At 40.4% G+C, this 13,858-nt stretch overlaps 1 protein-coding gene across 1 annotated transcript; it reads left to right on the top strand.

Moving 5' to 3' along the window:
* The first annotated feature begins 8,355 nt into the window (after positions 1–8,355).
* LOC127129076 (uncharacterized) lies at positions 8,356–11,898 on the top strand. The gene is made up of 2 exons (XM_051058389.1): positions 8,356–8,422; positions 10,976–11,898. The coding sequence occupies exon 2, from the start codon at positions 11,062–11,064 to the stop codon at positions 11,833–11,835; it is 774 nt and encodes a 257-aa protein (XP_050914346.1). The 5' UTR covers positions 8,356–8,422; positions 10,976–11,061; the 3' UTR covers positions 11,836–11,898.
* The last annotated feature ends 1,960 nt before the right edge of the window (positions 11,899–13,858 follow it).

The following is a 13,858-nucleotide window of genomic DNA, read 5'->3' as shown; positions in this document are numbered from 1 at the left end:
TCTTGTTCACGTTGTGTCAGTTCTGTTTATCCCCAATTAGAGTCTTGTCAGAGTCTCTGTTCCTGGTGAGTGTACTACTCCGATGGATCGTCTTTTCTTCTGTGTGAATCATATTCCCCACGGAATTTTGTCTTTTGCATGCATACATTTGCATCATGAGGTCTCTTAGGGACCAAAATTTGTCTCATTACTGTTATTTAAGCCCATTCTACCGCGTCGAGATGAAGATTTCTAAACTTCACTTCTCCGGCTAGAATGACCTTAAATAGGGGCATCTGTAAGACCCCAATTTTGGCCCTAAGATCCCTCATGGCCCATATCATATCATATCATGGCCTCAAGGATCATTGCATGCCCTAGCTTCCCTCCTAGTGGGTAGGTTGCCTTGTGGGTTGTTTCTTGATCACCAAGCATACTTTGCATTTGTATATCTTTGCTTTTCATATGTTTATCATTCAAAAAGTACAAAAATATTGTCAGTCTAACCTTGTTGCTTGCAGTTGAAGCAATCATCAGCAATTAGGTCAAAGATAGTCAACAGTCAGTCAAAGCAATGGATGGTGGCCATTCTTGCAGAATTTGGGCACCATGATCAATAATCAAAAGTTCATACATCTTGGGACATCATTTGAAGTCAAGTTCTCAAGGAATTAGGGTTTGGAATTCATCAGAAGAGCTCCAATCATCCAAAACCCTAGAAAAGTCAAACTTGGTCAACTGTGGATTTAATCAGTGATTTGATGGATAGAATTGATTTGAAGGAGCTCATTCATGCTTATACAAGCCTCATCTATCATGTCAAACCTCATCATGGAAGAAAATCAAGTCAAAACAGAAAATTCCCAAAATAGAAAGTGGACCTGTAATTTCAATTGCCAAAAATGGAAACTTCTTGATCTTAAACTTACATCATGATACAAGCTTCAAATGAATTTTTGCCCAACATGAAAGTTGAAGATCTTGCCTTCCCATTTTCAAAAAGTCCAAGAACTCTCAAATCCCATGTGTGGTTGTCAAGATATGATCAATTCAATTTCAAAATTTGTGAACTTCAACAAGCCATATCTCATGAACCATAAGGCCAAATTTGGTGGGGTTTTTTTCTACAAACCACATTTTCCTCCTCTTTCCAAAAATATAAATTTCATTCACCAAAACCCTACCATTCAAAATGGCATTTTTGGCCTTGACTTTTTTAATTTCAAGTTTGACCAACCATTGACTTTTTGAATTATTGGTTTTTTTCTCCATTTGGCCAATTGGGATTTGCTTCATATGTTATTTGAGACATGCTCCAAGCTTAAAATCATGCACATACCATTACCATACCTCATTTTGGCCAAAGATACAAATTTGGTATTTTTTGCAAATGGAAGCATTTGAGCAAAACAAGGACAGCAATTCATGAGCAACATAAAAACAGCAGAATTTTGGTCTGTTGGCAGCTGGTTTCAAGGCCCATTCGTGCAGCTTGCACCCTCCATATGCCTTATGTCAAATTTAGCAACTTTTGCAAATCATTTTCATTTAGCATAAACAAGTTAACCACTCATAAGCAAACCAAAAACAGCACAAACTTTGGTCATGTACAGCCTGTTTCCAAGCCCATTCGACCAGTACATGCACCTCCTTTTTCACTTGTGCAAGAATTAGCAAAATGTGCAATTGGTCATTTTGAGCTAAGCAAGATAAGCATTTCCTAAACCAACCATAAACAGACATATTTAAACACTTTTCTGCTCATTTTCACAACCCTAGAGACTAAGAAGCAGCAGCCACACGACAGAAAATACTTTTTCCTCTCACTCTTGCATTTTGGCATTTGAGAATTTTCTGCTCCAAAGCTTCAAAGAACTCGAGCTGCCCTCATCGTTCCATAACCTGACCACCTTTATGAGTTATTTACAAGCCCTAAACGCCAGCTGGGAGATCATATTGGGTTCTGTTTTCCTCAAGCTCCAACAATGGTGAAAGGAGATTTGAAGAGTTCCAAGCACCATTGAGCCAAACAACCTCAAGTGTCCTTCATTACAAAGCATAATCTCCACCTGTCTGAGCTTGAATCACTCAAAGAACCACTGTTTTACAACTTGCTTCAAAAACAAGTAAGTTTTCGACTATCTTCATTCTCTATGCCATGCCATGTTTTAGGTAGCTTGTGTTGTGCTGATTTTAATGAACTTTAAATGGTTTGAAATGGTTGAGTATGCTGTAAGATGTTTGGATTTGAAATCTGATGCGTGGGTGTATTTGTCTTCGGTGCATGATGGTTAGTGTGTTTTAAGGAAAATGATGCTGGGATTATTAATGTATGTGGTTTGCTGAATCATTTGATATGCTTGTTTTCATTTCCTGGGCATGATTGTTCTTAATGATTTTGATGAAGATGATGAATATCCTGTTGAAACCCTAGCTGCCTTCCAGATTTTTTCCATCGTGTTTGGTTTGTGTTGCTTAAAGTTGCATGATGCTGTTTGCCAATGCCATGCTGTTTGCTTGATGTTGTTTATAATGATTGCATGATGATGAAGCTGATGTTGCATTGTTGGCCAAACCCTAAACTGCGTGTGAACCCAGAATTTATGCATACGTTTGGCTGTTGTTGCTGTTGTTCTGCATAAGCACTGTTCCATTGGTTTTAACCAATGAGAACATTTCGTGTGTCCCCTTTATGCTGTGCGTTTTATTAAATGAGAGGGATATTTACAAAACTGCCACTGTTGACCATTGTTTGACTTGTTCCTCCATGTTATTTGCTCATGCTTGCTTCAATTATTCACTCAACTTCAACAAATCATTTCTAATTCATTTTGACTCCAAAAATCATGCCAATTTTTGCATCATGTCCATGAAGATGTCTAGTATTTGATTATGATTTTTAATTAATTTTTCATTGGCTGGATTTTAATTGGTAATTGGTTTCCTAACAAGTATGCACATTTGACACCCTTTGCCATTTCTTTTGTGAAATAATGATGATGCATCCTTTGGCCCTGAAATTTTTTGTGGTGAAACTAGACTCATTCATCTTCATTTTGGTATAAAGATTGTGCATTTATCATTTGTGGTTTGCTAGTTATGATTTTTTGAACTAGGGTGTGACAATTTGTGTCACACCAATGATGTGCATTTTCTTGATTTTTGTTCACATGTCTCCTGGCATCCAAATGACCCCAAATTTTGCATGAATCATCTATCACATGTCTAGTTTGTGTATGAATTTTCTTGGAATTAAACATGCTGTTTTCCATTTGATTGTGAATTTTCTTCCCTGCCTAGTCAAATGTTGACTTTTTGTGCTACACATTGCCATTTCATTTGGGAAATCCTCATACCATATTGAATGATCATGAAATTTCATATATGATAACTAGACATCTTGAGCTTTGCATTGGTGTTGACCTCATTCATTTCTCATCTGTTTTCAATTTGATATGATTTTTTGAAGTTGACCCATGTTTGTTGACCTTCATTGTGCATGCTTGAATTTGGTTTGACTTCTTGATTTTAATTGACTGCCTTCCTCTCATCCAAATGCAATGAAATTTGACATGCTTGCCATGCTAGATGTTAGGATTGAATTTGATTTATTTGATAATTTTTGGGATTGTTTGGGTTGACTTTTGAATGAAGTCTTGCTGTTGACTTCTATATGCTTTCCTTCGCCATGCTTTGCATTCTTTTGTGTATGAAATGACAATGATGCATGATATGAGTTTGAATCCAATTGTGCTTGCTTCTCAAATGATTGATTTTGATTTTGATTGAATATGGTTTGCTGTTTTGGATTTCTTATTTGTTTTTGACCCTAGGCTTGCCCTAGTGGTCTTTTGGACTTATGTTGAGTTCATATGTTTCAGGTTAAGCACCAATGCCTCAAAGATCATTCAAATTTGATTGAGTTGGATTATATATATCATGTGCTAACCTTTGTTTTGTAGGTGTGGCTCATACAGTTGAGTCTTGTGCTTTGCACATTGGTCCCTCTGTGGTTGACTGTTGTTTATCCTTTCCTTTTGTTTTAAACTGTTGAGCTGTTTACTAATTGGTTTGACTTTTTCAGGTACTTTAGTTGCTTAAGTTCTTTGAACTTGCTTTGCTTTGCTATTTAGCAATTTGCTTTGAGGTATAATTACTTCTTCTTCATGTAGTCTGGAGACCCGGTCTGTTATTTGACCGGGCAAACTGTCTGAAGTCCTCCTTAAGAGGCAATGCTTGTGTGTGTTTAAAATTGTCCCAAGCAGGAAAAGTCCTTCAAGTAAGGCAATTGGTGGAAGGTAGGGATAAGTAATCTATCCCCCACTATTCAGTGTGTCCTCTCTTTGCTCCCATTACATGGTTGAAGCATTGAGATAAAAACCCAAGATCTAATCGAGTCAATAATGGGGAAAGAGTTCCATCTTTCTGAACTCCCCCATTTTCTATTATTTGATGCTCTCCCTGATTAGGGATAGAAGCAATGAGGCACACCCCTCATCTCCTTTTCATCTGCTTCACCTTAGCCTCTCAATGGCAAGGTTAAGAGCGACTCTTACCCATTACAGTGGACTTTCATAGTCAAACCCTCTTGTGTGAGCCCCCATTGTTTGGCTATAGAGTGTGCTGTTTTGATATTCATTGATTGACTGATTGCTTCATATGCACTTGCTTGCTTGTATGTTATGCATTTATCATCATCAATTGCCATTAATGCACAATCATCTCATTTGTCTTTGTGATATTGTCATTTGTTGTTTGCCCATTGAGGACAATTGTAAGTCCATTGCTTTGGCATTTGCTCCTATGATATGGAAGGTGTAACACCTCAAAATTTGCCCTCCTCTCTTGGGACTAGCATTAACATATTTGCATATCATTTTAGGACATTAGGCATTTCATATTGCATATCATGTGGTTGCATAGTGCAAGCCATCTTCCCAAGTCTTAATCAGGAGATGAGGAAGTTCAAAGGTGCAAGCTAGGGTTTAATGACTGATCATGGGCCATCTGAGGATTGGACTGTGAATTAGGGTTTCATGATTTCCAAGGATATTGGTCTTCATCTTGTTTGAATTGATACATCATCATCATCATGGTTGGATGTCATCAGGAGATTGGAGAAGATTCCTTGAGATTAGGGTTTTGACCACTGGTCAACCCTAATCAGTGGTATTGGGCCAATCAGGGCTGGATCAGGAGATGGGGTTTATGAAGGAGATGAGGATCATTTGATGGTTATATGGTGATTATTGAGGCTAGGGTTTCACCCTTGAGCCATTTCAGTTGAAGATTGGGGTTCAATTTGATCTATGCATTGCCAAATTCATCTGTCAGATGAAAAGTCAACTGTGGTCAACTGTACATGATCTGATGGATTGGGAGGTGGAAACAAGTTAGACACACTTCATTCATGTTGGAACAAGTGTTGAATGACATCTCAAAGCTTAAGAATGAAGAAAATCAAGTCAGGACAAAAACTGCCAAAAATAGCAGGTGACTTGTAACTGAAGTTTCCCAAAATGGAAAGTTTTTGACCTCAAAAACAGAAGTCCAAGGAAGCTTCAAATGAAAAATTGTTCAACATGACAGATGTAGATCTTGTTCTCACCTTTCCAAAAAGTCCAAGAACTTGAAAATCCAATGTGTGGTTTGCAAGATATGGCTCAGTGAATTTCAGAAAAGACCGTAATCAGGAGGCCATAACTTCCACATGGTTCGTCCAAATTGCAAGTTCTTTATATGCACAAACTCCATTTGACATGTACTTTGAGGGTGCATCATTGGATTTTCCCAAAAGTGGCCAAGGCAAAAAGTCACTTTTCAACTGGACAGCTGAATTGGACCAGGGGCAAAATCGTCCAAATGTCAAAATAATTGGAATTTTTGAATGGGACTTTTTCCAACACCTCAGGAATGGCATTTAGAGTGTGTTTGAATATTCATTTCATGGCTAAGGCTTATAATTTGGAATGTGGTTTGAAAAATGAAGTGCTAAAAATGGACATTTTGCAAATACATGGTGAATTTGAGAAATACTCCACCAATGGACATGAAACAAGTTTCTACACATCACATGTGTCATTTAGAAGGTGTATGTGCTGTCAAAACAGCTGGCACTAGCTGGCATGATGTATTTACCATTTTGCCCTTGTTTACAAAATGACAATTTCACTTAACATTCCATTTTGCTAATTAAGTGGATTAAGGCATGATTAAGCTACCATATATAATCTAAATCATCTCCTAATCATAACAGAAAATCACTTTTACCAAGATTGGATCTCAAACTTTCCAAATTCTCAAGTTTTCTCTCAAAATCTCAAGAACACCAAACCCTCAAAACTTCATCAAACTTCATCGAATCTCAACCAATTTCGAATTTCTTTTTGGATTGATCTTGTTTCATCCTCTTCACCAACTGTTTTTGGTTATTGGAGCATAAAAAGCCATGAACACGACTGTCCAAGTAAAGCATCATCAATGGTGAATTGTGATTTGGCGCGGTAGAAGCGATTTCCATCGAATCTAAGCTTTGCATCCTACTTCCACAAGCCTATGCTTCATCTGTTTCATTAAATAGAGCGCAAAGATCACCAAGAACAGCGCTGCACTTCAGGTATTCCGAAAACTCGAATGTCACGGTTTTCCAAATTGTTGTATGCTTTTTGTAGCTTGTTTCGTGTAGATTTCAACGATGCTTCTGGTTTGTGAAACGGATTAGTGTAGAGAAAGTTATGTTAACTCGAAGCTTTGAATGCAAAACTTAAAACGCTCGATCCGGAATATTTAGGAAGAATTAATTGAAATCAAGTTCATATTCATACTCCACGCGGTGAGACGATTCCAACGCATATCCATTTGTTGATTTTGGTTGAGGTTTGAGTCGAAACCGGTTTTGAGATGGTGGAGTATGTATCGCGCGAGGAAGACGACATTTTCTGTTGTTTTTCACTGTTCAATCCAAAATTTCCATTTGAAAGTTCAAATTCCGTGTTTCCCTCCCGCGCCAAATTAATTACGTTTCTGCCACTGGACTTAATTTATTTAATTTAGTTAATTCATTAAAAAAATCTTAAAAAATTGCTAACACCTTAAAAAATTCATAAAAAATAGTAAAAAATTCAGAAAAATATGGAGTTTTTTTCCTTGACTTTGTTGACTTGTGTAGGATTTTTTTGACCTATTGGTCAAAGTTGTGCTTGGCAAATATTTTATTTGGCATAGGCTTTTCTAATGTATGTCACATTTTGATACATGTTTGTAATTTGATCATGAAATACTCATATCATAAAATAAATGGCTGAAAATTTTTGTGGTGGTTCTTGACTCATTGAGGATTATTTATATGTAAATTTCATGAATTTTTGATACCTGGTTAGAGAGCAGCAAATTCTGGAACTTAGGTGTGACAATTTGTGTCACACCTCTTGATGTCAACTTGTTGAATTTAATTGGATGACCTATGCATGTTGGAATTGGCTGAAATTTTGCATGGTGAATTGTTGATATGTTAGGATGTTGTATGAAGTTTTGTAGAATTTTTCACTGTATTTTCAATTTGATCATGATTTTTCATTTCTGGTTGTTGAAATTGCAAGCTCATGTGATACATGTTGGTAGATTGATTGGGAAATCCTCATATTGTATTGTATGGCCATGAAATTTGATATGCATGAACTAGACACATTGTGTGACCTCCCTGTTTTGGTCTCATCCATTTCTTTTTAGTTTTCAATAAGATATTAATTTTTGAAGTGGATGTATGCATTGATGGTGTGAATTGAAGCATGTAATTGTGTCTGTTTTTGATGATTTTCATTGACATGGTTCTATTTGCCCAATTGAGCTCAAATTTGACATGGTAGACCTTGATTGATCCCTGTTTAGGTGTATTTAATTTGAGAATTTTTGGATGTGTTTTGGTATGGATTTGAATGCAATAATTCTGTTTGTATGTTTGGTGCTTCATTTGAACCAATATGGATTGTTTTGTGCATAACATGAGCTTGGTGGATGATATAAACATGAGACCAATGATGTTTGCTTGTGTTTGATGTTAATTTGATGTTGGTTAATGAATACCTTGCTGTTTTAACTTTTTTCTTGCTTTTGGACCCTAGGCTTGGCCTAGTGGTCTAGTTGCTAATATTTGCTTGATTTTTCAGGATCAAAAAGGCAATGCACATGGAGAATGATTCAAATTAACTTTAATTGATGTTGTTGATGTTTGTACACTAACATAATTGTGTTTTGTAGGTTGTGAAGCATAGGCTTGAGCCTTGGCTTGCTTTGTTTGTGCATAGCTTGTATAGTTTGTCTGATTGAACTTGCTGTTTGGTTTTGTCTGTCTGAGTACTAACTGTGTTTGACTATTTCCAGGTACTTTAGTTGCTCAGTTCCTTGCGAACTTTTGCTTTGCGTTGCTTAAGCAACTTGCATTGAGGTAGGTCTTCTTGACTTCATGTAGTCTGGAGACCCGGCTGTTACCGGGCCGGGCAAATAAATGTCTGAAGTCCTCCTTAAGAGGCAATGATTGTGGTTGTTTATTTTTAAGCCCAAGCAGGAAAAGTCCTTCAAGTAAGGCAATTGGTGGAAGGTAGGGACAAGCAACCTGTCCCCCACTATTCAGTTGAGTCTTCTCCTTGCTCCCATTACATGGTTGTAGCATTGAGATCAAAAGCCCAAGATCTGTTGTGTCAGAGTCTTCGAGTATAGAAGGGTTCCCCCATTCTGGACCCATACTCATTTGTCAGACGCTCTCCCTGGTTAGGGATAAGAGCTGTGAGGTCTGATCCTCACTTCATCCTTTCATCTGCTTCACCTTAGCCTCGTAATGGCAAGGTTAAGAGCAAAACCAGCCTGTACAGACGACTCGCTTCGGCGGTCAAACCCCATTGATTGAGCCTCTTGTTTGGTTATAGCGCGTGCTCTGTGAATATCTGATTGACATGCTTGTTTGAGATGCCTGTTCTCATTTGATGTATGATATGATTGTATGCTTGTGTGCTAGCTTCTTTCCTGGTTAGGTTAGTTTGCTTATGCAAGTAGGATAGAAAACCGAACTTAGGTGAACGATGCATGACAACATTAGGCTCGAGTCTCAGCTCCCTAGTTGTGTGTCTTTCCCCGGTTTCTGGTTAGCAATTCAGTCCCTTTCAGGGGAACTACATCGCCCTGATCCTCGTGCCAGACGAGGTATGTAGGCAGGTGGTCATGCGAGACCACTCCGGGCAACCTTTTTCTTTTTGCGTGTGTTTGTTTGTTATCTTCTTGTGTTTTGGTTCGGATGCCGACATAAGCCTAATGATTGGCAGTCGGGCTCCACGTTTGCCGTTTTGAGTGTTTTGGTTCGGATGCTGACGTAATTCCATCCAGTGGTTGTCGGGCTCCATGTTTGCCACCCTTGTGTGTTTGTATGTTTTGTGTTGTTTGGCGTGCGTAAGCCGAACTACAGAGGCTCTGATTCTTGTTCTAGACAAGATATGTAGGCATAAGGTGCGATACCTTATCGAGCTCCCTTCTCCTAACCCCACTTGTGTTCCCCGTGTGTATGTGTGATGTTTAGCAACCTTTTCTTTATTCTAGGACGTGGATCCCGTCGAGTACGACGGACGTGAGGGGTGCTAATACCTTCCCCTCGCGTAACCGACTCCCTTACCCTTTCTCTTTGGTCGCGAGACCATGTCTTTCCAGGTTTCTCTGAGCGTTTCCTTTCCCTATCTTGGGATAAATAACGTTTAGTGGCGGCTCTGTGGTATTTTATTTTGAGTCTCGCCGGTTGATTTTTCGCAGGATGCGACAGCTGGCGACTCTGCTGGGGACATGCGATGTAGACCTATGCTGGTCCATCGTCCCTAAGCGAGTCCTTCCTAGCGTTCTAGGATTAGTTTAGGTTGCTTGTTGTGTGATTTATTGCATTTATTATTCTAACCAGTGTGTATATATTTGCATTAATGTTTGCATGCATCATACTATCATGTTGTTGCCGTCCTCTGCAGGTGGTTCTGTTGTTTGGGGTGGGTGTTCTGAGTGGGGCTAAAACCCAGGCCCGAGTATACACCTAGGACTAGTGTGGTCTCATGTCGCCTCTTTCATGTTAAGTCAACATGTGCCTGGCGGCGTGATGTACCACAAGCCGGACGAGGCTCATTTGGTAGTGCTCATCTCTGTGGATATTCCGCTTTGTTTGAGTTACTCCATCTGAGTTGTTGACTCTGGTGACCGATCATTCCCGGATCTTTGGTTTAGACGATTTTAAGAGAGCTACAATGGCACACCCGAAAGGGCAAACCCATTGAGTATCTCTGCCCGATTGTCGAGACTATTATCCGCCTTAGGATAACCTGTTTAGAATTTACCTGTGAGGGGAGGGTGATTCTTACAGATGCATGTTCTGTTGGTGACTCAGATGGTGACTTTTGGTTCCGTGGATCAGAGTCATATTTATAAGTCGGATTTATGGTCATTTATTGCCGAGACGCCGGAGTACTGTCCGTGATTTATTAGTGGGGATCCGTTTATTTCGGATTCCCTGGGCCGAGATATTTATCAGTGGGGATCCGTTTATTTCAGGATTCCCCGGGCCGATTCAGATGATGGTGGTGTGTCTGCTCAGAGACCAGTGATGATGATGATGTATCTGTCTTCCGTTTGTTTCGGAACCCTTAAGTCGGACTTATGATTGCTCAGTACCTCAGATGGTTATGATCAGTTCAGAGACCAGGCTTCAGAGCAACAAATGATCAAATGACTTGGAGGATGGCACAGTGCATTGCATTCATGCATCATTCTCATTTCGCATTCATCTGCACCCAAACTACGTCTAGCCATATGGGGAGTATTATTGATTGAGAATCTGGTTGAGAGACATCTTGAATTTCAGAATGTGGATGTCAAAACGTTATCTGTCTCGATGAAACCAGAATCGAAAGACAGAATCTTCCTCATATGGATAGACGTTGCATTCATGCATATTAACCTGTTTGCTGTTTTGCAGGAATCATTGCTCGCGCTCGTAGAGTCATCCCTTTGCACTCAACCCGACCTCACAGATATTACACTAGACGCAATACTCCCAGACTGATGGATCCTCCCAACGCCGACATTCTCGAGCTGAAAGAGAGGATGGGAGAGCTGATCAGTGTCATGCAAGAGTTCGCCTTGGGGCAGAAAGTAATTGCCGAAAAGGTGGGGAGGATTGAAGACTGGCTGAAGATGGGGAACATGCAAGGAAACGCTTCGTCATCTGGACCGAAGAAATCCTTTGGTAACGACCAGCGCAAGGATGAGGGTGGATCGAGTGCTGTATACGCCCAGAGAGGACACGGTAGGGGTCGTTACTACCAGCACACTGCTGCAGTAACCATCCCTGCTGGTAATCAGTCAGCACGACAGCAACGTCAGCCGCCTCAACAGAGAGCCGGGTACCAGGTGAGAGGTAAAGGGGTTGATCGCCATTTTGACAAGCCACCCGTGACATATGCTGTTCTGTTCAAAAAGCTGATGGATCTTGGGTTGGTTCAGCCGAGGGCGATGGTTCCGATGAGAACGGATCAGAGGCCACCTAACTATGATGAGAACGCCCAGTGTGAATTTCATTCTGGAACACCGGGGCATAACATTGAGGGCTGTAGAGCATTCAAGAATGTTGTTCAGGATCTGGTAGACTCTAAGGCTATCAATTTTGCACCATCACCGAATGTTAATGCTAATCCCATGCCGGCACATGGTCAGGCGATGGTGAGTGCAATTGCTGAAGATTCGGATCACGCCTGTGCAATAGGTGGAGAGAACAACAGTGACTGCAGGTTTGATGGTTGGATAAAGCCGTGCGTACCAGGAAGCTGGAAGGCTTAAACAAGATCATCACTGACACTCATCCTGAAGAGTAATAATTTCTTGTTTTCAGTTTATATGCATGGAAGCCATATGTGTTGCCCGACACGTAATGGTCCATTGTAAGGGCCACCTCATGTTTAAATTTGCATTTTCTGCATCATTAATAAATGGATGTTTTTCAGTCAAAAAGCGGCGTTCCCTGTTTTTCATTTATTTTTGCAGTTTAAAAACAAATAAAAATGGCAATGTTTGTTTTCATTTTCTTTTTGATTTGTCTCGTCCCAACTTCAAAAATAATTCTTCGGATCTCGTTGATAACGATTCGGTTACCCCTGCTATGACTTCGACAAACCAATCTATCTTGCTGAAGAAAAAGACGAAGAAGATTGTGATCTGCTGGGATTAGCCAGGTTGTTGAAACAAGAGGAGAAGGTGATTCAGCCGCAGGCGAAGAGGATTGAGATTGTTATTCCAAGCACCGCCGAGGTCAGGAAGGAAATAGGAAAATGAGGCCGCTTCAGAGGCGAATCGAGAGCAGAATGGTAGCTTTGTTGAAAGAGCATGTGGATGCCTTCACCTGGTCATGTCAGGATATGCCAGGGTCGGATACCGGTGTCGTTGTACACAAGCTACCATGGAAAGGAGACCGTCCTCCAGAGAAACAGAACGCCAGTGCCATGTATCAGAGAGCCATGGTGACTTTGTTTCATGATATGATTTATCATGAAATGGAATGCTATGCTATGACATGATAGCAAAGTCCCAAACAGGAGTGGGGCATCTGGTGGAGACAATTCAAACTGAGGTTGAATTCAGTTAAGCGCACTATCAGAGTGCAGGCCGGTAAGCTGTCGGGGATTCATTACAAGGGAGGAATCGAGGTTCATCCTGCAAAAAAAAAAAATAATAAAAAAAAAAATAATATGAGAAACGCCTGAATCGAGAAAGAAAAAGAGAGGTTCGTGGTTTCTTAGAAAGATTGAACTACCTGTCATGGTTCACATCTTATCTAATAGCCACGTATGAACCCATATTCAAGACTGTTGAAAAAAAAAATCGAACGGTCAGGCGAAATAATGATTGCCAAGGGGCATTGAAAGAAATAAAGGAATAAGTTGCAGGAACCTCTGATTCTGATATCTCCTGTGGGAGGAGCAATTGTCAGTTCTGTACTTGACGGCCTTCGAGGGATCCACAAGGTGTATTGGGTCAGCATGACAAGTCTTGTCGAAAAGAGCATGCAATTTACCTTAGCAAAAAGTTTACCGACTGTGAAACAATACATTCACTGTTCGAGAAAACTTGATGTACTTTGGCATAGGCTGCTCGCCGACTGAGACAGTTTATGCTGGTTCATACTACTTTGTGGATTTCCGAGATGGATCTGATCAAGTATGGGTTTGAGAATCCAGCATCGACCGGACGGGTTGTGAAAAGGCAAAAGAATATTGACTGATCAGTATACTCTCAGAAAGCAATCAAGGGAGGAGTGTATTGTCTGATTACATCGCTCCGCAACCCATTAAGGATTATCAACCGATGAAGTTTGAGTTCCCTGATGAGGACATCTAGAGGTGCTCCAATCGAAAGATTGAGAGTAGCCGATCCCGGAGGAGGGGCCTGACCCTGAATCCGAACGGATTATGATGTCTGATGGGGAGGTTAAGGTGAATAAGATATTGTTGCCCGGATAACGTTTGAATACACCAACGACGGTGTGATTGAGTAGGAAACTGGTATCCTGGGCATTGATCTTCGGTGCGTACATCTACTGGGGCAACGCCTTTCTCATTAGTATATGGGATGGAGGCGGTATTACCGATTGAGGTTCAGATTCCCTCTTTGAGAGTCCTGATGGACGTAAAGTTGCAAGAGGCGGAATGGGTAAGAACCCGGTACGAGGAATTGAGCCTGATTGAAGAAAAGAGGCTAGCAGCCATCTGTCATGGGCAGTTGTATCAGCAACGGATGAAGCGTGCTTTTGACAAGAAAGGTACGACCTCGGGTATATCACGTAGGTGATATGGTGTTGAAAAGGATC

This window comes from Lathyrus oleraceus, chromosome 3, assembly GCF_024323335.1.
Source record: "Lathyrus oleraceus cultivar Zhongwan6 chromosome 3, CAAS_Psat_ZW6_1.0, whole genome shotgun sequence".
Classification (NCBI taxonomy): Eukaryota; Viridiplantae; Streptophyta; class Magnoliopsida; order Fabales; family Fabaceae; genus Lathyrus; species Lathyrus oleraceus.
The sequence above is the reverse complement of the archived record's forward strand: the minus strand, read 5'-3'. Positions and strand labels throughout refer to the sequence as shown.

Coding starts and splice junctions, on each gene's coding strand:
- LOC127129076 (XM_051058389.1), top strand. CDS start 11,062: ATGGATCCTCCCAACGCCGACATTCTCGAGCTGAAAGAGAGGATGGGA.